The sequence below is a fragment of the Penicillium concentricum genome, assembly GCF_028827145.1.
Source record: "Penicillium concentricum strain IBT 3081 chromosome Unknown utg000001l_segment0_segment0, whole genome shotgun sequence".
NCBI classification, from domain to species: domain Eukaryota; kingdom Fungi; phylum Ascomycota; class Eurotiomycetes; order Eurotiales; family Aspergillaceae; genus Penicillium; species Penicillium concentricum.
Genome location: NW_026622754.1, coordinates 7,606,009 through 7,627,759, shown reverse-complemented (window position 1 = coordinate 7,627,759; position 21,751 = coordinate 7,606,009). Strand labels below are relative to the sequence as shown.

General features: G+C 49.6%; 12 protein-coding genes across 12 annotated transcripts; 6 read left to right on the top strand and 6 right to left on the bottom strand.

Moving 5' to 3' along the window:
- Positions 1-220: 220 nt before the first annotated feature.
- On the top strand, positions 221-1,604 carry N7517_002936 (Pyridoxal phosphate-dependent transferase major region subdomain 1; the record flags this gene model as incomplete). Its single annotated transcript, XM_056720666.1, has 3 exons — positions 221-253; positions 339-802; positions 875-1,604. 3 exons carry the CDS (start codon positions 221-223, stop codon positions 1,602-1,604), a joined length of 1,227 nt encoding a protein of 408 aa, XP_056584801.1.
- Positions 1,605-2,137: 533 nt separating this feature from the next.
- Positions 2,138-4,221, top strand: N7517_002935 (uncharacterized protein; the record flags this gene model as incomplete). The annotated part of the gene is made up of 4 exons (XM_056720665.1): positions 2,138-2,159; positions 2,219-3,003; positions 3,057-3,923; positions 4,003-4,221. The coding sequence occupies 4 exons, from the start codon at positions 2,138-2,140 to the stop codon at positions 4,219-4,221; spliced, it is 1,893 nt and encodes a 630-aa protein (XP_056584800.1).
- An 871-nt stretch (positions 4,222-5,092) lies between these two features.
- Positions 5,093-5,425, bottom strand: N7517_002934 (uncharacterized protein; the record flags this gene model as incomplete). The annotated part of the gene is made up of 1 exon (XM_056720664.1): positions 5,093-5,425. The coding sequence occupies one exon, from the start codon at positions 5,423-5,425 to the stop codon at positions 5,093-5,095; it is 333 nt and encodes a 110-aa protein (XP_056584799.1).
- Positions 5,426-5,914: 489 nt separating this feature from the next.
- On the bottom strand, positions 5,915-6,944 carry N7517_002933 (aldo/keto reductase family protein; the record flags this gene model as incomplete). The annotated part of the gene is made up of 2 exons (XM_056720663.1): positions 5,915-6,601; positions 6,654-6,944. 2 exons carry the CDS (start codon positions 6,942-6,944, stop codon positions 5,915-5,917), a joined length of 978 nt encoding a protein of 325 aa, XP_056584798.1.
- Positions 6,945-7,580: 636 nt separating this feature from the next.
- On the top strand, positions 7,581-8,719 carry N7517_002932 (hydroxyacyl-thioester dehydratase HTD2; the record flags this gene model as incomplete). Its single annotated transcript, XM_056720662.1, has 2 exons — positions 7,581-8,179; positions 8,236-8,719. 2 exons carry the CDS (start codon positions 7,581-7,583, stop codon positions 8,717-8,719), a joined length of 1,083 nt encoding a protein of 360 aa, XP_056584797.1.
- Positions 8,720-9,625: 906 nt separating this feature from the next.
- N7517_002931 (ubiquinone-binding COQ10-like protein) lies at positions 9,626-10,420 on the top strand (the record flags this gene model as incomplete). The annotated part of the gene is made up of 1 exon (XM_056720661.1): positions 9,626-10,420. The coding sequence occupies one exon, from the start codon at positions 9,626-9,628 to the stop codon at positions 10,418-10,420; it is 795 nt and encodes a 264-aa protein (XP_056584796.1).
- Positions 10,421-10,697: 277 nt separating this feature from the next.
- On the bottom strand, positions 10,698-11,824 carry sod4 (mitochondrial 37S ribosomal protein mS42; the record flags this gene model as incomplete). Its single annotated transcript, XM_056720660.1, has 4 exons — positions 10,698-11,228; positions 11,292-11,416; positions 11,529-11,709; positions 11,765-11,824. The coding sequence occupies 4 exons, from the start codon at positions 11,822-11,824 to the stop codon at positions 10,698-10,700; spliced, it is 897 nt and encodes a 298-aa protein (XP_056584795.1).
- Positions 11,825-12,462: 638 nt separating this feature from the next.
- N7517_002929 (uncharacterized protein) lies at positions 12,463-13,761 on the top strand (the record flags this gene model as incomplete). The annotated part of the gene is made up of 1 exon (XM_056720659.1): positions 12,463-13,761. The coding sequence occupies one exon, from the start codon at positions 12,463-12,465 to the stop codon at positions 13,759-13,761; it is 1,299 nt and encodes a 432-aa protein (XP_056584794.1).
- Positions 13,762-14,107: 346 nt separating this feature from the next.
- On the bottom strand, positions 14,108-15,872 carry PIG-S (GPI-anchored transamidase GPI17; the record flags this gene model as incomplete). The annotated part of the gene is made up of 4 exons (XM_056720658.1): positions 14,108-14,908; positions 14,983-15,183; positions 15,237-15,569; positions 15,633-15,872. The coding sequence occupies 4 exons, from the start codon at positions 15,870-15,872 to the stop codon at positions 14,108-14,110; spliced, it is 1,575 nt and encodes a 524-aa protein (XP_056584793.1).
- A 422-nt stretch (positions 15,873-16,294) lies between these two features.
- Positions 16,295-17,068, bottom strand: N7517_002927 (uncharacterized protein; the record flags this gene model as incomplete). The annotated part of the gene is made up of 3 exons (XM_056720657.1): positions 16,295-16,336; positions 16,402-16,645; positions 16,713-17,068. 3 exons carry the CDS (start codon positions 17,066-17,068, stop codon positions 16,295-16,297), a joined length of 642 nt encoding a protein of 213 aa, XP_056584792.1.
- A 382-nt stretch (positions 17,069-17,450) lies between these two features.
- On the top strand, positions 17,451-19,012 carry N7517_002926 (hemolysin III family protein; the record flags this gene model as incomplete). The annotated part of the gene is made up of 2 exons (XM_056720656.1): positions 17,451-17,627; positions 17,687-19,012. The coding sequence occupies 2 exons, from the start codon at positions 17,451-17,453 to the stop codon at positions 19,010-19,012; spliced, it is 1,503 nt and encodes a 500-aa protein (XP_056584791.1).
- Positions 19,013-20,080: 1,068 nt separating this feature from the next.
- Positions 20,081-21,247, bottom strand: N7517_002925 (tRNA(Thr) (cytosine(32)-N(3))-methyltransferase; the record flags this gene model as incomplete). Its single annotated transcript, XM_056720655.1, has 1 exon — positions 20,081-21,247. One exon carries the CDS (start codon positions 21,245-21,247, stop codon positions 20,081-20,083), a length of 1,167 nt encoding a protein of 388 aa, XP_056584790.1.
- Positions 21,248-21,751: the final 504 nt, after the last annotated feature.

The window sequence follows — 21,751 nt, the reverse complement described above, 5'->3', positions numbered from 1 at the left end:
CAACATATCAAAATCTCAGGATCGTGACGATCGATTGGGAACGCTTATGGAGTGGCTCATCACGTGATGGCACCAACTCGAGGAACCATGGGTAAAAGCGGCGGTAGCACAGCGAAAGACCCAAGTTATTACCCATTCAGCTGAAACTTGGAACGTCTTTGTACATATTTATTTGATTGTATATAGCTACTTCGCTCGGTACTGCTCACCGTTCTCAGCCATGGTGAAGATTGAAGCCTTCGCGGTTGAACAGGTACCTCCCCGCATTACCCCATGACTCGGTGGTATCTATCTGTTCCCTGCGTCGTTACAATTATGCTTTGCTAACCAATATGCAGTGGATGGACAAATATGAAACCACTGCCAAGTATAATACCGCCGAGACCTGTTGCGCATCCATCTCCGTCGACGATCTCCGCGCGCTCTCCGATGACAAGGACTCCAACCCTTTGACCCAGCTTCAATCCACCAAACTTACGTATGGGGCGATCCGAGGCTCCGATAAACTACGAAATACATTGGCGAATTTGTATTCGGTGAGGGCACCAACGCAGTTACCGAGGGATAATATCTTGATCACCGCTGGCGCAATTCAAGCGAACTTCTTGCTGCTGTATACGTTGGTTGGCCCAGGAGACCATGTCATCTGCCATTACCCGACATACCAGCAACTGTTCTCCGTCCCTGCATCAGTGGGGGCCGAAGTTAGCCTGTGGAAGTCCAAAGAGGCCGATGGATGGCAGTTGGACATTGAGGAGCTGAAAGGCCTTATCCGCCCCAACACGAAATTGATCATCATAAAGTATGTCTGACTCTTGTTCGCAATTATATTATATAAGGTCGCGCATTTTTCTGACCATTATGCCTGTTATAGCAACCCGCAAAACCCTACTGGAGCCATCATCCCCCGCCAGACACTCCAACAATTGGTCGATATTGCCCGCGAGAAATCCATTATCATCCACTCTGACGAGGTCTATCGCCCACTTTTCCACAATATCAGTCCAGCGGACCCGAGGTTCCCACCCACGCTTCTTTCCATGGGATACGAACGCACCGTGGTGACAGGATCTGTTTCCAAAGCATATAGCCTAGCGGGTTTGCGGGTCGGCTGGGTTGCATCGCGGGATAGTTCTATCATCGAAGCTCTTGCTAATGCGCGTGATTATACAACTATCTCGGTCGGGCAAATTGACGAGGCAATTGCCAGTTTTGCACTAGCACCGGATTGCATCCACAATCTCCTAAAGCGAAATCTCGATCTAGCTCGGACTAATCTCTCTCTTCTGGAAAAGTTCATTGATGCTCATCGCTGGGCGTGTGAGTGGGTTAAGCCGCAAGCCGGTAGCACTGCATTTGTGCGTTTTAACAAGATGGGAAAACCCGTAGACGATGTCGCTTTCTGCGAGATGCTTCAGGAACGGACCGGTGTGATGCTCGTGCCGGGAAGCCTTTGCTTTGGACTCGGAGAAGACTTCAAAGGTTATGTTCGCATTGGGTATGTCAATGAAACCGAGGTACTAGAGCAGGGCTTGGATGCATTGGGCAAGTTCATGGAAGATGATTATGAGGATGTCCCAGTGAAGAGACCCTTGAAAAAGTGATATACTCTCTTATTGATGCCAATATTATCCTAGAATTCTGAAAATAGTCAAAATAGGCATATAGACCCAGACGCTAAGAACAAGTGAGGTTACTCTCGGAATAAAAAGTGCGGGGTGGCGATCCCCCTAAATAAGCCGACCCATGTGAAGGTATTGTTAGAATTGCATAAGTAGTATTTGAATGCTATGATTATTATACAGGAGAAATTGGACGTTAATTCTTGTATGTCCGTGTACGCGTATGTTCCAAGGCTCCATGTCGTCAGGGGATCGGCACGCTCATGCCGAGGCACATTTCGCTCTTTTTCCCTTCCAGTCTCACGGATCTCGCGGGAACCTTTATTGCTTTTTATTTACTACCTAGGTAGCAATAAAACCCGAGGTATCAGCCAAGGAGCTCCTCTCGCCCGTTCTTTGTTCTTTCTCCTTAATTTACACAGCTGTGATACAAGGGGCGATCGCATCCTCTACCCAAATATCATACTTCTTAATACTGATCAGTTGGGCTTGATCCTTGAACCTTCTTGATCATAATGCCACTGCCATCTTTGTCCAGTAGGTTCTGACGTACGGCGGGACCGGATGCATGGCTAACAAGCTGTCTCTTTGCGCAGATATTCCCTTGAGTCTTGCACTCCCTGCTGCGGCAACCACACTTGCATATCTTAACGCAAGATGGGCAGTCTCCTACGATTTGAGCCTCCTCAAGGGGATGTTGAAGATGTCCGTAAAGTCCCGCGTCGCCGAACGTGGCGACCGCTTGAACCTCTTCTACGTACTGGAAGCCCATGCACTCGATCCTAAAAGTGCAGACAACGATTTTATTGTGTATAATGGGAAAACAACGACTTTCCACGAAGCCTACATAATGGTTATTCGCTATGGAGCGTGGTTCAAGAACGTTCACGGCATCAAGCGCAAGGAGATCGTCGCGATCGACTTCATGAACTCTTCCACTTTCATCTTCATGCTGCTGGGACTATGGAGTATTGGAGCAGTCCCTGCGTTTATCAATTACAACTTGTCTGGCAAGCCGCTCACTCACTCCATTCGAACGTCCACCGCGAGGCTCTTGGTGGTTGATGAAGAAGTTCGCCACTGCTTCCCGGCGGAGCAGGAGAAGATTTTGACATCTCCGAGCTTCCGCGATGGCAAGGGACCGGTTGAAATCGTGTTTCATACCCCCGAGGTGGAAGCGCAGATTTTGGGGATGGAGCCTACGCGAGAGGATGACAAGGTCCGCAGTGGCTTGATCCCTCGCGATATGGCCATTTTAATTTACACAAGTGGCACCACCGGGCTGCCCAAACCCGCTATTGTCAGTTGGAAGAAGTGCTGGTCTGGTAGTTTGTTCGTCAAAGATTGGTTGAACATTACTTCCTCTGACAGATTCTTCACGGTAAGGTCTACCAATTTTACAAATTTTACTGTCCAAGCTAACCTCTTGACTAGTGCATGCCTCTTTACCATAGCTCGGCTGCAGTGCTTGGGTTTATAACCTGCTTGATGGGCGGATCCACCCTGATTATTGGCCGCCGGTTCTCTGCGCGCAACTTCATCAAGGAGGCTCGCGAGAACGATGCGACAATTATCCAATATGTGGGCGAGACACTACGTTATCTATTGGGTGTAGCGCCTGAAATTGACCCGGCTACCGGCGAGGACCTTGACAAGAAGCACAATATCCGTCTGGCGTTCGGAAATGGACTGCGCCCCGATATCTGGAACCGCTTCAAAGAGCGCTTTAACATCCCCACAATCGCCGAGTTCTACGCCGCCACCGAAGGCACCGCAGGCGCATGGAACGTTTCGTCGAACGACTTCTCGGCGGGTGCCATCGGCCGAAACGGTGCTTTGGGAAATATTATCCTTGGTCGTGGCTCTGCCATTGTGGATGTTGATCACGAGACCGAGGAACCGTGGCGTAACCCCAAGACTGGTCTCTGCAAGAATGTCCCTCGAGGTGATCCCGGTGAGTTGCTGTTCGCCATCGATGCAGCGGATCCCACTGCCAATTTCCAAGGCTACTTCGGAAACAAGAAGGCAACAGAAGGCAAGATCATCCGTGATGTACTCAAGAAGGGCGACGCCTATTTCCGGACTGGTGACATGGTTCGATGGGACAAGGACGGCCGGTGGTTCTTCTCGGATCGCCTGGGTGATACATTCCGGTGGAAGAGCGAGAACGTATCCACCAGCGAGGTTTCCGAGGTTCTGGGCGCGCATTCTGATGTGCACGAAGCCAATGTTTACGGCGTGTCTCTTCCCAACCATGATGGCCGTGCCGGATGTGCAGCCATCCTCTTCAACCAGCAGATAGTAGGGGGGAAACACGTCTGATTCCGCACAAGAGCCCTCGCGCGAGGTGCTTGATACTCTCGCTGCACACACTCTCAAGAACCTTCCCCGGTTTGCGGCTCCGCTGTTCTTGCGGGTTACGCCTGTGACGCAGTCAACCGGTAACAACAAGCAACAGAAGCATGTTCTCCGCAATGAGGGCGTGGATCCAGCTCTTGTGTCGAAGAAGGATCGACTCTACTGGCTCCAGGGTAATACCTATGTCCCCTTTGGACAGAGGGATTGGGAACGGTTGACTGGTGGTCAGGTTCGACTTTGATTGATCTGCTTTCCTTGGACTCATCTCGTTTTTGTGTGTCGTTGTCCATTATATGTTTATCTATTCTCAGTCCTATGTCGTTATCCTTGCGCTCCTTTACCTTAAGATACCCTTGACAGCCCTCAATTCAACCATTTATACACGCCCATTGGGGTTGGCCTAATATCGCTCTACTGAAACCTACACTAGACGTAGGACGTATCATAGACAATTGTATGGAGGCCTTGACAACAAGTGCAATTCCCTGGATTTCTCTAGTCTCATTTAAGAAGCTAGTCGACCATGGGGTGGATGCCCAGAAAATCCCTGGTTATACATAGGAAGGTCGTCTGTATGGTTTATGCTTTGTACACATCGTAGGGTCTACCATTCCTGGTGGTATTTATATAGCTGCTGATTATCCTTATAGCTATAACAAAAGAATATCTACAAAAAGGACACCCAGAAAGCATCTAGAAAAATATCTTGAAAGAATATGCGAGATGACATCCAAGAAGACATCCGAAAAGACACCTGAAAACATACCTGAAAACACACTGAAAGCACACCTGAAGCTAAAATCTAACTTGATATTGTGGCGGGCTAAAACGCCATTAAGCTCTGGATCCTCTCCCACGGATTGCAGCAGGCTAGCTACCTCCACGAACCCGGCCGTGGCCCTGATAATGGGATGGTGGGCTTCTGGTGTGATGCACTGGAGTGAGTAACCTCATGTCTACAGATGTACACAGCATTTCTAACCTTGGTTATAGACAGAGCGACATCTATTTCGCCAACCAGTTTAGCACACGTTTCCATGGCTTCCCGGTTTCAGACACCTGAAAAGACATCTGAAAAGACATCTGAAAAGCTAACTACCATGAAGCTCGAATTAAACCACTAGAATTATGGGCTCAGGGTCAACTTTTGATAAGCGGCCCTTCAGAATCACAAATGAGGACTGGATTTTGAGATCCTCTAGGACTGCTCGCGCACGACTTTGAAACTGAACTGCGTCGTGGGTAAAGGTATTATCCGTTGTCCACGCCGGGAGAGAACTTAGGACCGGACCACCCGCACGATATGAGGACTTCAGAAATCCGTGGCGATCGACATGCGTAGGGCCACTAAACGGAGAGGAAAGGGAGGAAGCAGAAGAGAAGCTGAGTGCGTGTGCACTAGCCCTGCTAAAAGTCGAGGATACAGCTGAAGTTCTAGACGACATGATGAAAGTGTCTGAAGGCTGTCACAAGAAGAGTTGAAGTGTTGAAGAATTGAAGAAGACAACAAGAGTCAGCGAAAAGTCAGAGTAGAGTCAGAGCAGAGTCAAGAGACAAATAAGCGATTTGAAGATTTGAGAAGCTCCGAAGCCTAAAAAGGTGTAGGATAATCCCTGGTTGTGTTAACTTTAATAGAGAGCCGGTACCTTCCAAGATTGATGAGATGGGAACTTTAGTCTTCGAGCTTCATGGTAGTTATTCGGGTTGTCTTTTTTGGGATGTTTTTGGGGTTCTTTTTCTTTCCCGTTTGGGATATTTTGAAGCTATTCATACTTTTGACCCATCACCCCCACCACCCCACTTCCCACAACCTAACTCCTTTCAAGCTTTGCGATTTTCTATTCCTACGAGCTCTGGTATTTTGGGCAAAAGTAGACTTTTTTCTTTCAATTATCAATTACAAATTTTCTTCATGCTCTCTCTCTCTCTCAGCCTCAGACCTTGTCATACTTGGAGAAACCGTTAAAGGTATCCAAAGGCGAATCAGCCTCGACAGTATCCCACACCTGATCAATCTGCGCCGCGATTTCCGCGCTGAGAGGACCCTTGCTCAATGCAGCAAGCGTCTGATTGAGCTGCTCAACATTGCGCGAGCCAATAATCACAGCATCTCCGAGATCTGCTTTGAGGGCCGAGTTATGCATCACCCACCGATACGCCAACTCAGCCTTGGAGATACCAGCCTCCTTGGAGATCTTATCCCATTGTCCCAAGCCCTCTAGCATGTGGGGCTTATTGAAAAGCGCATTGTAGATTCCACCAAGAGGTGTCTTGGGGTCCCATCGTCCCTCACCGCCGGAGACTAATGTCGCAACATCCTTAGTCAGGAATCCTCCGGCGATCGGCGAATAAGCGTAGAAGGCGATGTTGTGCTTCCGCAGCGTGGGGAGGATCTCTTTTTCTCCCCGACGTGCAACGGCAGAATAGTTGCCCTGGTAGACACTTGGCACAACGTAATTCTTTTCGCGGCAGATGCGGACTACCTCTTCAACCTCCTCGGCCAGATAGTTGGACAGTCCAAATCGCTTGAACTTCCCCGCCTTGTGCGCAGCGTCGATACCAACCAACAGGTCTTCCATTGAGCTTCTGCGCTCGGGGGCATGCATGTAGTAGATATCGAGCTAGAAATGGCATTAGAGATTTGGATACAGTATCGGACTATGAGAAGCTCACCTGGGCGGTTTGAAGAAGGGCCAAACTCTGGTTCAAGTTTGCAACAAAGGACTCCGGGGTGGAAGGCTCAGGTGCAAATCCACCGGGATATTTTGAATCAATGGTAAAGCGGGACTCGGCATGAATTTTTCCCAATAACGCCTCGGAGTTGTTGTAGAACTTGGCGGTATCGATGTGGTTGATGCCGTTGGCTTGCAGAATATCGAGGACCTCATTGATGGATTCGAGAGTCGGATATGCGACTTCGTCCATGATTGAGGCCCCGCCCCAGATGATTTCGATGCCAGACATGGTAGATGGTAGACAGTAGGTAGATTGTAGATATATGGTTGTTGAATGGGATGGTGAATGTGAATGTCTGGAAGTAACACGGGTATTTATGTATTTATATTCTTTGTTCAACCTCGAGCTTATCTTTTGAGCTTGATAATCAAAGTGTTTATAATCAATCTTGGAAACCAGAAGACCCTTGCACATGTGGGACATCGTCATTTTACTAGCTTGAACCCGATGCCGTGTCTCAGCCCTGGAAAGAGCTAGTCAATTATTAATCAGGCAATCACATCCGTCCACTGGACCATGACACCTTCAGGGGTATCACACCTGGGCATCATATCTTTAGGTCTACCTCTAGGGCTACTTAGGGCCACTTAGTGCCATATTCACTTTCTAACTCGGAGTTCCGGTTGTTCACTTTTACTTTATTCAGGAATCCCAATCAAAATACTATCTACTAAAATAGCATGGACATAAAAAATACGAATCCAATGGCATTTCAGGTCATCTATAAGGTCCAGGTCGAGTATAAAGCCGACTTGGAAGCAAATCGGCTTCCCCGCATGTATTTGGAGATCCCCACTACTATTTCCATTCTCCTTCCTCCTTTTTCTTTTCTACTTCTGTTTCTACGACGCTCCTAAAATCATCATGTCTTCAAGTTTATCATTACTCGCACACCTTCGCCCGCGCGTACGGACGCGAGTCCGACCGAACACAATTCGCAGTTTCACCATCTCCCAGCATCTCCGCTCAGATGCTTCCTCGGTAGCCGAGGCCTTCTTGTCGCGCTTCCAATCCCTGGGACCACAAACCCGTATGCAAACGATAGATGCAAACCAGCTCCAGCTTCTCACCCTCACACTCAATCGCCCAACCCTCTTCCCCGGTGCCCCCTCCCTATCCAATGGCGCGCCCGCCCCGCAATCCGCAGTGCCCGTGCCGCCGGGCTATCACCTCGCGTATTTCACACCCGCGTTTATGGAAAGTGAACTTGGGTCGGATGGAACAGATGCGTCGTACAATCCAGACGTGCCATTCACACGGCGCATGTGGGCAGGCGGCGAGGTGCTGTGGCCCCGATTAGATGGCAAACTCAATCCGTTACGGGTAGGACAGGATGTGTTGGAGACAACGCGGGTACTTAGTGCACAGTCCAAGGTTGTGAAAAAGACGGGCGAGGATATGATTGTTGTTGGAATTGAGAAAGAATTCGCCAACGAGCATGGCGTGTCAATTATTGACCGACGGTTCGGCCTTCCTTTTCAAGATTATCAAACCAAAAGTATTAACAACATTCGTATAGCAATTGGGTATTCCGTAAAGCTCTACCTGTTCCATCTGCATCAACGCCATCCAGCGCCCCTCCTTCGTCTTCAACATCCCATATTGCGACTCCAAACCCTACCTCATCCGTCATTTCCACCGAGGGAAATACCCATACGCGAACCCTGATGCAAACGCCCGTGACGCTTTTCCGCTTCTCTGCTCTTACTTTCAACCCTCATAAGATTCACTACTCACTGCCCTGGGCGCGGGATGTAGAAGGACACAGGGATATTGTAGTACATGGTCCGTTGAATTTGATCTCCATTTTGGATCTTTGGCGTGACACTCGCCAGGACTTCATGGATTCTACCTTGATTATTCCTGAACGCATCTCTTATCGGGCAACGAGTCCATTATATGCCGGGGAAGAGTATCGGATTGTGCTTGAGGAGGGCGAGAGCACCAAGGTGGAGATTATTGGGCCCGGAGAAGTAGTCGCCATGAAGGCTGAGATCCAATAAAATGAACTGTACAAACAAACAAACAAACAAACAAACATATAAGAAGCTGTGGTGATTACAAGCCGTGGTGATTACAGTCTGCGAGGGCTATTCCTGATAGAATCGAAGTAAATAAAGCTCTGTCCATGTGCGGGTAAATCCCCCGCAAGTTAGGGCGTCCACTTCTTCCTTTCTACTTGGAAAGTTCATAGCTCCTGGGCTTGGAGCCCAAGAACAAGCAGACTTCTTGCTTCTTCTGGAAACTACACATCGCATATTCGTGGAATCCAACAGTCTGTAGATATACAACGAGCATGAATGCTATGAGTACATATGAATCCTCAAACGGGTGAATAAATATGACTTGCAATATCCCAGTTCGACTTCTGGACAATCAACGATGCCCATGATGAGTAAGTCTAACTTTCTTCCACAAAATCACGCTGACAAGATTCTCAGATGATATCTCAACCCAATCTCCCGATGCAGCGGCCGTTGATCAACATACTCAACATACACATCCAGCAAGTTCAAGTTGCATTCCACAATACCCAACCCCAGCCAGATGCCGTCATACAACTCCCTGGGGGTCATTGAAGACATACTTGATATACCTGCCTAATTCGACTGGGATAATAGCCCAGATATACCCAGATATACTTAATACAACCGCACTAAAGTACTTACAATATTAAAGACCACTCATATTATCAATACACCCGTTTTATAGAGCTATTGGTTTATTTTATAAATAAAAAGTCTATGAAGTACAAAATCCATGAACGAAATACAGAGTATGCAGCACTAAATAATCCTGCCGAGGCGGCTGCAGATCCCGCTCCGCGGAACCGGAGCTTTTTTCTTGCCTGCCAGGAACCACCACACTCAAAGAACCAACCTGTGTATATCTTCCTTACATCCTCTTCAATGCGATCCTTCCGCACCTTGCGACTTCCAAGTCGCACAACCCTACCCTCCCAGCGCCAGAATGTGTGCCCAGTCTCCCACCAACTCGACACAAACACGAGGACAATAAACACAGCACAACGACCAAGTCTGCGCCGACCTCTACTCCCAAACAATGGCACCAAAACCACCACACGAGCATTCGGCCTGCCCGACCTATCCTCCTTCCTCCCCAACAGCAACAATAACAACAGCTCCCCGCACCGCGTCCTAACGGCCACCCGCACTCTCCCCTACAACCCAACCCTGCTATACAAAGTGATCTCCTCAGTCGAAGCCTACAGCCAATTCCTCCCCTTCCTCACGGCGTCTACCGTGACAGCCCGCGATCCGGAAACAGGGTACCCAACACAAGCGTTCCTGACAGTGGGCTACGGGCCGCTCAGCGAGACGTTCACGTCGCGCGTGATCTGCGACGTAGAGAAGCTGACTGTGGAGGCTAATAGCGGGGCCAAATATGGCAAAGAGGGACAGGAGGGCCAGGCTAGTAAGAGCTCTTCTTCGTCCGGGCTAAGCGGGTTCTTCCCCGGTGCGACTGAGGGCTTGTTCGAGTACCTGACTACGAAGTGGGAGCTGGTGCCGCTTTCACCTGGAGCGCAGGGTGGGCCGTTGACTAAGGTCAATTTGGAGGTGCGGTTTGAGTTTCGTTCGCAGATGCATGCTACTCTTATGAGTGCTGTTGAGGGGCAGATGGCTGGGGTTATGATTGAGGCTTTTGAGAAGCGGATACGGGAGGTTGAGGGTAAAGGACAGTGATAGAGGGTCAATTGTAGATTGGGTTGTATATTAGTGGAGTTTTTGGTATTTGGGCATACATTGCATGTCTGCTACATAAGACTACTTGTTAGACTTGCATCTCCTCGACTCTTGACAGCAGAATGGAAATATAGAGCATCGCCAATTTGATTCTATTGGATGGATCGCTGTACATGCTCAATCAGAAGCCTGTGAGAATGAGCAATGAAGACCAAAAAAAAAATAAAACATGATAGTATATAATACAGATTATCCAGACACAGAAATGATTTTCAACTTAAAGCATACTCATACTCCGATGACGGTTGATGGAGTTGCGCGAGCTCTTCATCGAGCCGACAGCATTGTAGTTGTCGAAGACCACATCCCAGTTAATCCGATCCCACCAGCGCTCGAGGTACTCGTCCTTGCCGGCAATACCGTAGTCCATCAGCCACGCGTGCTCCCAGGTGTTAACACAGAGAATGGGCTGCACGTCGACGGCGCCGGGTGCGAGACTCTTCTGGTTCTGGGCATGGGCGCCCATTGAGCCGGCGAACTGGTTGCCCAGCTGGGTCTCCGGGGTGTGGGTGGACATGTCGACGGGTTGCCGCCGGGAGTGGGCGGCAGGGTAGGGCGATCCGGCGCTGTAGGTGCAGAAGATGTGCATCATGCCTTCGCGCTCGAGGTTCTTGGCGAGCCACACGAATCCGGGGCCGAACATTGAGCTGGCGGTGGCCAGGAAATCCATCTTCAGGGACTCGACGGAGGAGCAGGTGTCGACGATGTCCTTGGCGAACTTCTCGGGGACGGTGGTGGCTGTGGGGGACTATATTGAGCAGGCTGGTTAGGATTGAATGTCATATACGAAGGGATTAGTGTCGTTGCTAACCAAGCAGTTGAAGAAGAAGTGGTTGTTGTGGGCCATTGAGGCATAGTTGAACACCGAGGCCATCTCCGGACGCTTAGAGTATTTGACCAGCAATTCTCCTGGTTTGGCATCTGCGTCGATGGTATCTATTTAATTCGAATGTTAGACACGTTTTCCAAAGTGCCATATTGCTCAATTATCCGATTGGGCCGAATTGGACCAATGTATCGTCCCACAGGGTCGGAGTGCCGGGCTCACCTTGTGTCAACAGATTGAGTTTGTTAACGAGCAGACTCTGGTATTGGGTCCAGGAGAAGTCGAACGCCTCGGGCGAGAGGAACTCCGGGACACCATTCTCCTTATAGTAGGCGTCGTGCTGCAATTGGGGAATGCGATGGATAGCCCGAGTCTGGAAACGTGAGAAGGCGGAGGTAGGTTTCTGGACAAAACGCGGTCAGTCAAGACGGATTGGCGACGGAGGAAGTGAATCTCACTGGGGAGAAAGAGGAGGCTGCGCGCAAAGCGCTTTGCGGCCTGGCGAATCGGCTGAACATGACGAGCGGCTCTGTGAATGGTCGGGTTAATCGTACAGAGCTTCGACGTCGAAGAATTTCCCTCCCGACGTTCTGCCCGATCGGGACTAGTGTGGTTATGTAAGACCCCTGGCCCAACAGCCAATCAAATCGTTCAAATCTACTTCATCTCTAAGCGCCTTGTACACTTCTGCACACTTGGGCCTTCACCCAATCCTCGTTCTGCAATCCCTGGTCTAATGTAGTTCTGTAACAAAGATTTTCGATTAGCGCTCATATTGTTGCCATTTTTATCATGTTGCTCACCCTGAAACAGCCCGGTGGCTATTTTAGGACTTCGGCGCGTGCAGTACTCTTTGTCTAGAAGACCTAGAGGATGGCAGTGCCCAGGTTCCTTTCAAGAATGACATATCCTGGTTCTTTGACTGACTTTTGTTTCATACCTCAGTCAATGCCCTTGTTAGCTATTTGTTAGCTATTTGCAATCTACCTCTGTCAAGGTTCCCGCCAGTGTTGATCTTTCTACTTACGACTACACTTGCGTTATACGTGAAAATACTGTCAAGGACGCTATCAGTCCATATCCTTCGGCGAAGCTCTTCTGGATTTGATCGTCAGAGACACTTCTCTCTTTCTCGGCCTACACACGCACCATCAGTATGAATAGGTTAATAGTGGGACGGCCATTTGTTCTGTTGCTCTTGACTCTGCTGGCCACCATCCGACCAGGACAAGCATATAATAACTCTTTTGATCTCCTCTCAAGAAGTACAAATGCTTGTCCCACCTCATACACTCGCTGTGGCAGTACGACAGCCTCAAATGATTTCTGCTGTCCTTCAGACTCCACCTGCATCAGCCTAGACCAGGGCAGCTCCTCTATCTGCTGCCCCGCCGGCAAAGACTGTGGCTACATCTCGCCGATTACATGTGATATAAAGCAGCAGGATGTCACTCTCTACCCCGAAAGTGTCATCAAAACCACCCGTCTAGGCGACAGCCTTCCCAAATGCGGCGCTGCATGCTGTCCGTTTGGCTACACCTGCGAAGGAGGCAGTACTTGCTCCCTGAACCAAAAAACCTCCACAACAGCAACAGCGATTGTATCCCCCTCCTCTACAAATATAGCATCATCATCGACAACGGCTACAACATCGGTATCCAGCTCCTCTACCAACGCAGCATCATCATCGACAACGGCCACAAGCTCGACAATCCCCAACGCAACCATCACACCCGTGCCATCTCCCTCATCCGAAAGGTCCGCAAATTCCACAGCATGCGCAGAACTATCAACCGCATGTCCCTCCTTCCCACCTGGAGCTATAGCAGCAGGTTTCTTCCCAGGTGCCGTCCTCGGTGCTGTCGCCGCCCTCTTAATATCTCTCTGTTTCCGACGTTCCCGAAAAGGCCAATGTGAAATACAAGAAGGCAAATCCGGGCCTAACTGGTCCCAACGCTCTTCCTCCGGGGCAATCTTGTGCATATCAAACCCCATACCCCAAGACGATACCTCATACCGCACAGACTTCCTCCGAAGCCCACCGCGAGTCAAGCGCTCTTCTACAGGAGGACGCTCCACTCGCACCATGATCCACCGCACCGGTAGCAGAGTGCGGAGCCTATTCTCCGGTTATCCAAGAGGAAACCCCCGGCTTGACCAGGATGTGCCGCCCATCCCTATGCCAATTCCTATGCCGTCGGCTCCATTTACTCCGCCACGGCAGCGTCAGCCGAGTACGGAAAGCATCAAGGTGTATTCGCCGCCTGAGTCCTCATTTTCGCATTCTCGTACTTTTTTGGAGCCTGAGCCGTACCCTGGTGCTGCTGCTAGGCCGGATACTACGTTTAGCGGTCTGATGCGTGTTGTTGGGGATCCTCATGATGGTAAAGGGAATGCACCTTATCCGACTCATGATGATTCTCGGGAGAATCCGTTCAGGGATCCTGGGCGTTAATAATTGAGGGATGTGAGGGTGCGCCAGGTAGGGTTGAGTTGTGCGTTCAGTCGCCTTGGTTTTGACATTTCGTTGTTCTGGCATATTGATCGTGTACCATGATATCCATATTTGCATTGTTTTTCGCATTGTTTCGAGGGTTTAATTTCACCTATTTAGATACCTGATTAATTCTCCATCCAATTCAAATATTGTGTGCCGCTTTATGTGCAAGGTTAATCTACTGGATATATGCCCGGAAAGGGGGGTCAATCTTCAAGACGCCCATAGATGGAGAAGTAAGAATAGTTTCAATGGGTGTGTATATAACTCCTAGAATACATAAATGTCGAGAGGTTGTATTACTCTACGATGCTGCCCCCTTCGCCTTGCGTCGAGCGGCAATTCTCTTGAGCTCTTTGAGCAACCCAACAACAAGAGGGACACCAATTGGGCCCAGAAGGGGCAGATAAACCGCCACCTTATGCTCATCTGGGAAATAGACCTGGCCCACCATACTCTTTTCGAAGAAGCTACGCTCAGCTTCTGTCTCTGCAACTCGGGCGCTGGCAAGCGCAGCGCCGAAACGACCTTCTCGCAAGTGGGCACAGGAGGCAGCCAAATGAGAGATTGTGGTGGAGACCGAAGTAGCCACGGTTGCTGGGATAGGGATGGAGGGTAAAGACTCAGTAAGACGGGCAAGCGAGCCCATTGTTGATGAGGCAGAGAGCAACAAAGTGGCCGCGCGAATGCGGATAGATGTCTGGAGACGGAGTGGAAGGGAGGCAGGGGTACTTGGAGTGCCGAGGAGGGTGAGGAGTTGGTGAGAGAATGTCATGAATGCAGGACCTAAAGAGTCCTGGGAGAGATGGGAGGGGTTGGACAGGCCCTGCTCGGTATTGGAAAGCGGCGGGTTAAGGAGGAAAACTCCGCCCCATTGGGGAACCATCCAACTAGAAGCACGGTTCTCCTTGACAATGAGTGGAGACTGCGAGGGGTCTGGGACATAGAGGATGAAATTGATTGTCGGGCCATTGCCGATGCTCGGGTTCAGCGGCCACTCGGCAGCATTGACGAAGGCACTTAGATCTTCTTTCTTCAATGTCCATGCCGCCTCGGATTCATCATACTCAGGCTTCGGCGCAGTGGGTGCAAAGTTCGCATAGAGCTGTACTTGCGTGTCGACGGTGAAATTGCTGATAGGAGACAATGCCTGCAGGAGGGGGTGACATATTCCTTCACCGCGGCTTCGATGTCCCACGAGGAAGGTTCGGATTTGGGGGTGAATAGTGAAAAGGAGAGGTGGTAGGTTTCAGCATATTTCATCGACCGGCGCAGTCTTCGGTCGATATCTTCGGCGAGTTGTGGTGAGGTCGAGTCAAGCCCAGCGGTATTTCCAGACAAGATGTGCGCTATAGTAGCCTTCTCCTCGCCATACAATCGCTGCAGCTCTGCCGCAATGAAAGTGGAGAGGGGGAGTTGGAGGAGGAAGGTACGGGGACCTGGCTCGGCGGGTAGAAGATATCGAGTTGCGTCGCAGCTGCATGGAGCTCTGACCAAGGGCCTGCTATGCCATCCCGGGGCAGTAATTGGACGGTCAATGCAATATCTGCTGTCTCTTCCGCAGGGGTTTGGACATTTTCTAGGCTGTCGTCGCCATTATGAACTGCCGTCGTGCCGTTGGTCAACTTAAGTCGAAGGTGATGGGCTGCGAACTCGTTGAGATCATCGAGAGTATGTTGTGTTGTGCGGAGGAGGTGCTGGGCCTCGAAATATTGCATTGAAGGTGTCGCAAGGTGAATTTCCAAAGGGAAGACTGGTCGGCACGCCTGTCAAGGCCATTATTAGCATCTACCAAGTCCCAAAGCCAAAGGTGATCCCGCAAGCCGTACCTTGCCATCAGCCCAATCCACCATCTCCTCGATGGGGAGAGACGCCCGGTAGATTGATGTTGTCTTCCACCATATCGGAAATCCAAGGAGAATAATTACGGCCCAAAAGGCAGCTATCACTCGAAATCGCGTTTGGAGGGCGGCCGGGGTTTCTGGGGGCGGAGCGCGCTGGACGCTGGGTTGGTCGACTTGAGAGGCCGAAGCCTGAGGAGACTCCTGGTCTCCTGTTTTGGTCATCATAGTCGGGACATGCTTTGTGCTCTAAATCAGAGCAACAAAGGAGTAATTGTTTATCAAGTTGACTGTTGACTTGGGGAAGTTGATAGCCGGGCGGAGAAGCCAGGTACCACCTAGGCCGCATTGGACACAAGTCAACTATACGCGGCATTGGAATAGACACATCTTCTTTCATCTGAACTTGTAATTTCATGTCTTATTTGATTGCTTTAGATGTGCTTTATTTGCACCCTACGACTCGCTCCGGACTTTGCATCCAATCTAGCCTTTTTGAAAGAAAGACCATAACCGGCCCAGTATGTCATTATCGACTCGAAGTACTTTGAAATCACAAAAATAAAACAAGGGTATATTGACCAGTAACGCCTATCCAATGTAGCAGTCAAAAGGTCAGGCCTCCACCGCTGTACCTCCACATGCAATGTCTAGTATTCCTTCTCGAAGATCCTTTGAATCGGCTTAGCAGCCTATATATCATGAAACTTATTAGCACCTCCATCAATAGCAGACCCAAACAAGCGGAATCACATACATCAATAAACTTCTCGAGATCTTGGTCGAGGTTGGCAAGGTCGTTCTTCCTTTTCTTGTTCTCTGCGATCAAGCCCTGCTTGCGCTTCAGAAGCTCTTGTCGCGCTTGTTCCAACTTCTCTCGTTCAACATGCTCGTGTTCGATGCGGGCGATCATGAGGTCATGTTCGCTGGACTCGCGATGTTCGGGGTGAAGCTCCAAGAATTCCCCGACCGGGATCAAAGGAAGGGATAGGTATTTGTGACTGTTACAGTCAGTTGCCCGCCAAGAGAAAATGAGAGCGTCATGGGTGAGAAATCAAATTCACGTACTCGTAGGCCTCACAAGCCGCAATTTCGCCTGTCAGATGCTTCTGCTCATAGTATAAATTTTGGAGCTGAAGATGGAGCCGATCGATTTCTTGTCGAGCCTCTGCAGTTGACTGCTTGGTGTCGCGCACCCGAAAGATGGCATCCCGATTCTGGCCACGGAGTTGAGCCAATAGTGCGAATAGGAGTTTCTGTTGCTTAGACGCCGCTAAGGATAATTCTCGGAGCTTGGCGCCGTCGTTGGGTAGGGTATCGGGGTTTAATATGGTGAGGAGGTGCTGACACTGAATCAGAGTCTCAGCGCTAGTTTGAAGCACTGGTAAGAGCGACTCATCGGCGACGATTTCAGTAATAGCCATAATGTAAAGTAAAGATCTAAAGATCTAAAGAAGATCCGATGATTAAGGTGGCGAAAGATAAAAAGAAAATAACGTTGAGGGCGGAACGGATTGGCCGCAATGTCGGGGACTTTGTGTGGTTGGGGACTCTTGGCCCTTTTTTTTCCCCCAGCGCCCCCAATTTAACCGTCCATTCCTCATTCCCCTCTTTTTAAATCCTTCTACTTCTATAATGTGCCCCTCATTCCTTGTTTAAAGATCTTCTAAAGATCTTCTTAAGGGCTTTTGTTCGCGTTCTACGCCTCCCGGTACTTCTCCGGCGCCCTTGCCTCTCAACGCTTATCACCCTCCCCCACACTATATGACATTCTATTGAGGACGGGTGAACTCTCAACTACACCCCATGGCTTGCGCTTCTACAATGGCGGTGGATACATATCCCGAAGCAGAGGCATTTGCCTCTGCTATTGCGACCCCGGACGAGGATACTGGTATTCTTCGTGATCGGCGCAGACATTCGTTCCACTCTTCTAGAAAACTCTCGTGCGATTATCAAGATGCAGATGCAGTCTTTATCAGGGTATGTACCTTCACTATTGCTGGGAAATATGCTTGAGCAACAGTCTAACTAAGTTATAGGTCGAACTCTTTTTGGCCGAATTGGAACGTCGAATGCAATGGATCGAGCAATACCGGAAATCCCATATGGTGCAGATTGATGCCAGTCTGAAACGAGGCTATGCTACACTGGAGGCCGTGAGGGATCAATGCTCCCTAGCCTCGGGGGAGTTGATGGGAAGTGGCAAAAAGCGAGCCAAGATTTTGGTCGAAACCCTCGAGGATCGATACAACGAAGCTCTAGTGACTAAGGAGACTCTGGAGCAAAAGGCGCAAGCTAGTGTGCGGTTAATGGAGTCATTCTTGGTCGAACTCGAGAACAAAGTGCATGCGGTTCGCGATCGCGGCATCTACGGCACTATCGATGACGGGTGGAAAGCGATGGACTCGGGCTTGGTCCATGCCCGAGAAATCGTCGATGAGGGTATGGAGCGTGCCCGTCGGACTCGTGATACTCTCCGAGAGACTGTTGAAGAAGCTATCCGACTAGCCCAGGAGAAGCGGTTGATTAACTATGATGAACTGCCTCATCCATGGCGCGTCAACCCGCACATCATCAACGGCTACCGATTCACCACTTCGAAGGTGGAATGTGTCTCGTCGGTTTTCACTTATTCGAATGAAATGTTCAACATCTGGTCCCATGTGATCGGCCTCGTCATCGTCCTAGCCATCGCCTTTTACTTCTACCCGCTTCACACCAATTTCCACCTGAGCTCCAAATCCGACATCACAATCGCTGCCGTTTTCTTCTTCGCTGCATGCAAATGTCTAGTATGCAGCTGTATTTGGCATACTATGAACAGTATTGCGTCGCAGTCATTGATGGAACGATTTGCCTGTGTGGACTACACTGGAATCTCTATGCTGGTTGCTGCCTCGATTGTGACGACTGAATATACTGCTTTCTATTGCGAGCCCCTCTCTCGCTGGACATACATTATGCTTACCATGTCATTTGGCATCGGTGGCATCATTTTACCGTGGCACCCAACCTTCAATCGCCATGATATGGCTTGGGCCCGCGTGGGCTTCTATGTGACCCTTGCACTCACTGGTTTCTCGCCCATCGCTCAGCTCTCTTATACACGCGGCTTCTCATGGACCATGTATTTCTATGCACCGGTCGTGAAGAGCGTCATGGTCTATTTCGTCGGTGCCTGTGTCTACGCCTCCAAGGTTCCTGAGCGCTGGAAGCCAGGTCTTTTCGATTACGTCGGCGGCAGCCACAATATCTGGCACCTGGCTGTTCTGGGTGGTATCCTATTCCACTACCACGCCATGCAAGATTTGTTCGCAGGGGCCTTCCAACGAGCCCAGGGCGAGTGTCCGAATATGACACTGTGAAAATACCTTCCAACATACATCCATCTTTCTGCATTGTTGATTGCTCTTTGCTTTTTGCTCATGAACAAATCTCATGCGGTACATAGTTTCGCTTTTCAACATACCGCGATTAGACGTTTAGGCTTGCAGCTTGCTACAGGTCATGACTTGCTATGGTCCCTTGCAACGAAATTTTCTATCTTTTTCTACGGGAGCTTTGTCACCGTTGACGCCCATTTTGCCCGCATGGATGGAGTTCGTCTTGATTTTCTGTCTTCTTCTTCGATTCTTAGAGCATTGGCTTGTACATAAATAACTCCAGTGTCTCTCTTTTCCCCCTATTGGCGCCATTCCATCTGTCTAAATACAGGGTGTGCACAAAAATTTTCGTTGTTCCGTATGTACTTTTGACACGTTTTCTGCACTTCGGGAATCTACGTTTGGCAGACTGCCTTTGTCGATATTTGGATAGAACAAAGACTTTGGTATATATTCCATTATTTCCCTTTTGTAATTTATCTCAAGTCCCCGGTCCCTGTACCATCAGTTGCACGTCAATATGCTTAATTGTCCTTCCGAGTTCTATAGAACGCATTACTCATGGATATGGTACTCCCTTAGTATATGGTTTTATATGAATAAGTGTAAGATTTGAGCTTCTACATCAGCATCGTGCGATGGTTCTCTATATGGTAGGCATTGTTCCTTGACTGTATGTGCAGATTAAATGACATGATCTAATGTGTGTGTCGTACATTCGTAACGCCATGATAAAGGCATTGCCCTATAAAACAGCAACCTAAGCCATTCCTTCGTAGCTTTGAAAATTCTACCTCTGCCTTTTCCACTGGAAATGCCCAAACAGCATGGTATGTTGATCTCGGCGTGACGAGTATTTGAGATACACCTGAAGACACGGTGTTGAGTCCACGCAAGGCGAAAATCCCGAGATCAAGTGTGGACGGTGGGAAGAACAGCAAAAACCGTGCTTATTGGTAAACAATGAATTTGCCGTCTATGGCTGAGACTTTGGTGAAGGGTTATGGCCATCCGAAATGACCACCGCAGAACTGGTAGTTCAGGAGTTTATTAGGTGCTCTCGGTGGCAGTTTGCGCCTCAATCTCAGGTCCACCGCGCTTTCGGAAGTTACCCTGCATCCAGCAGCGGTACATCTTTTGTTTGGTTCCACGGTTGACAATCAGCCGCCGGTCAGCTCCCATTTTAAGGACCTCAAACGCTCCATTGTCCTTTGCCAGTTGCTTGGCCTCTTCAGATGGCTCCTCTGCGGACTGGGCCTCACTTGTTTTTTCCTCGGACGCCTCTTCGGTGGGTTCCTCATCACCAATGGGAATCTGCAAGCCGTTTTCTGCGCTCCAGGTACTCCACATGTCGACGAGCTGGTCCTTGTCGAAGAAGTAAACACGTGTGCCGTCACCTCGAATATAGAAATTCTCAGCCATGTATCGACCCTTCTTGAATCGCACTTGGGCAAGGTCACCCCGGCCGTAATCGCGGAACAACACACGGCCACCGGGCTTCAAGAGACGGTAGATATTGCGGATTGCATGGTCCCACTGGTTAGGGGCCAGGGCGGAGAAGATGAAGATTAGAATCACAACGTCGACCGATCCTTCTGTCAGACCGGGAGGAAGAGAATCGCCGTTCTCTCCAGGCACAGCAGATGCATCCCAAACATCAGCGGACATGTATTTCTCGTTGTAGAGCTCGCTCTCGCGCATGACCTTCACGGCATACTTGGAAAAATCACAGGCATGGACCTTCAGGTGCTCGTTCTCGTTGTTGGCCAGCAATGGGAAGGCGGTGTTTCCAGCTCCTGCGCCAACCTCCAAGACGACCTGGGGACCGGCGTCCTTTTGTGTTACATCGGCGAGAATGGGGAATTCTTGGCGCAGCCACTTTCGATCCTTGAAGAAGTTGGCTGTGTTGTTCTTATAAAAGAGGTCCCACCACTTGGCGGGGTCGTTGTTGAATCGGTTGCGATCAAAGTCCGACAGGCGTGTTTCGCGCTGTTTGGCGTATTGGGTCTCGGCAAAGGCCTTGAACTCGTCATCTGGCTCAACGTGGTCCCAGGCATTGAACTCGAAAACATCATCGCCCTTTTCAAGATATCGTGAGCCGAATTGGAAGGGGTCAGTCCGTTTCAGGTTGTTTGTGGGATCGTGGGAACGATGGGGTTCGACCTGACGAGGCTCGACATTCTGTGTCACTTCCTCGATAGTGGGATCGACGGTCATGGTGTTGGATGAAATTTATAGTTTTGATTGCCTCAAGATTTGGAATTAGGAGTGGAAAGAAAATCTTATCGCTCAAGTAAATGATCGTCGAGGACAAGGCGGGGAGAACAAAAAAAATACAAGCGGCGACGCGATTGGTGGGGTGCTTAGATCACATGATCATATTTTGCCCACATACTTTCTTGCCCCTCGGTCCACTAAAAGCTTTAACCAATAATAGATGGCCTATCCATACACCGCCTAATTTATCTTCCGATCTTATCGACTATCGCTTATCGATTTTTCTATATAGCCCTGGAGACTCCCGAGGTCGGACTTCAACAACCACAAGATGCTATAATGAGGGATCAATAGTGTCTCGGGGATATTTGGAGCCTGCGTATCACCTCATTCATCATGATGCTAGCCCGGCGAAACACAACTGGTTGACTTACCGTGTCTGATGTTTTTCCTTTGGTCCTGGGGGTGATCAAATAGGGAAAGAGTATCGATCCATGTCATTGG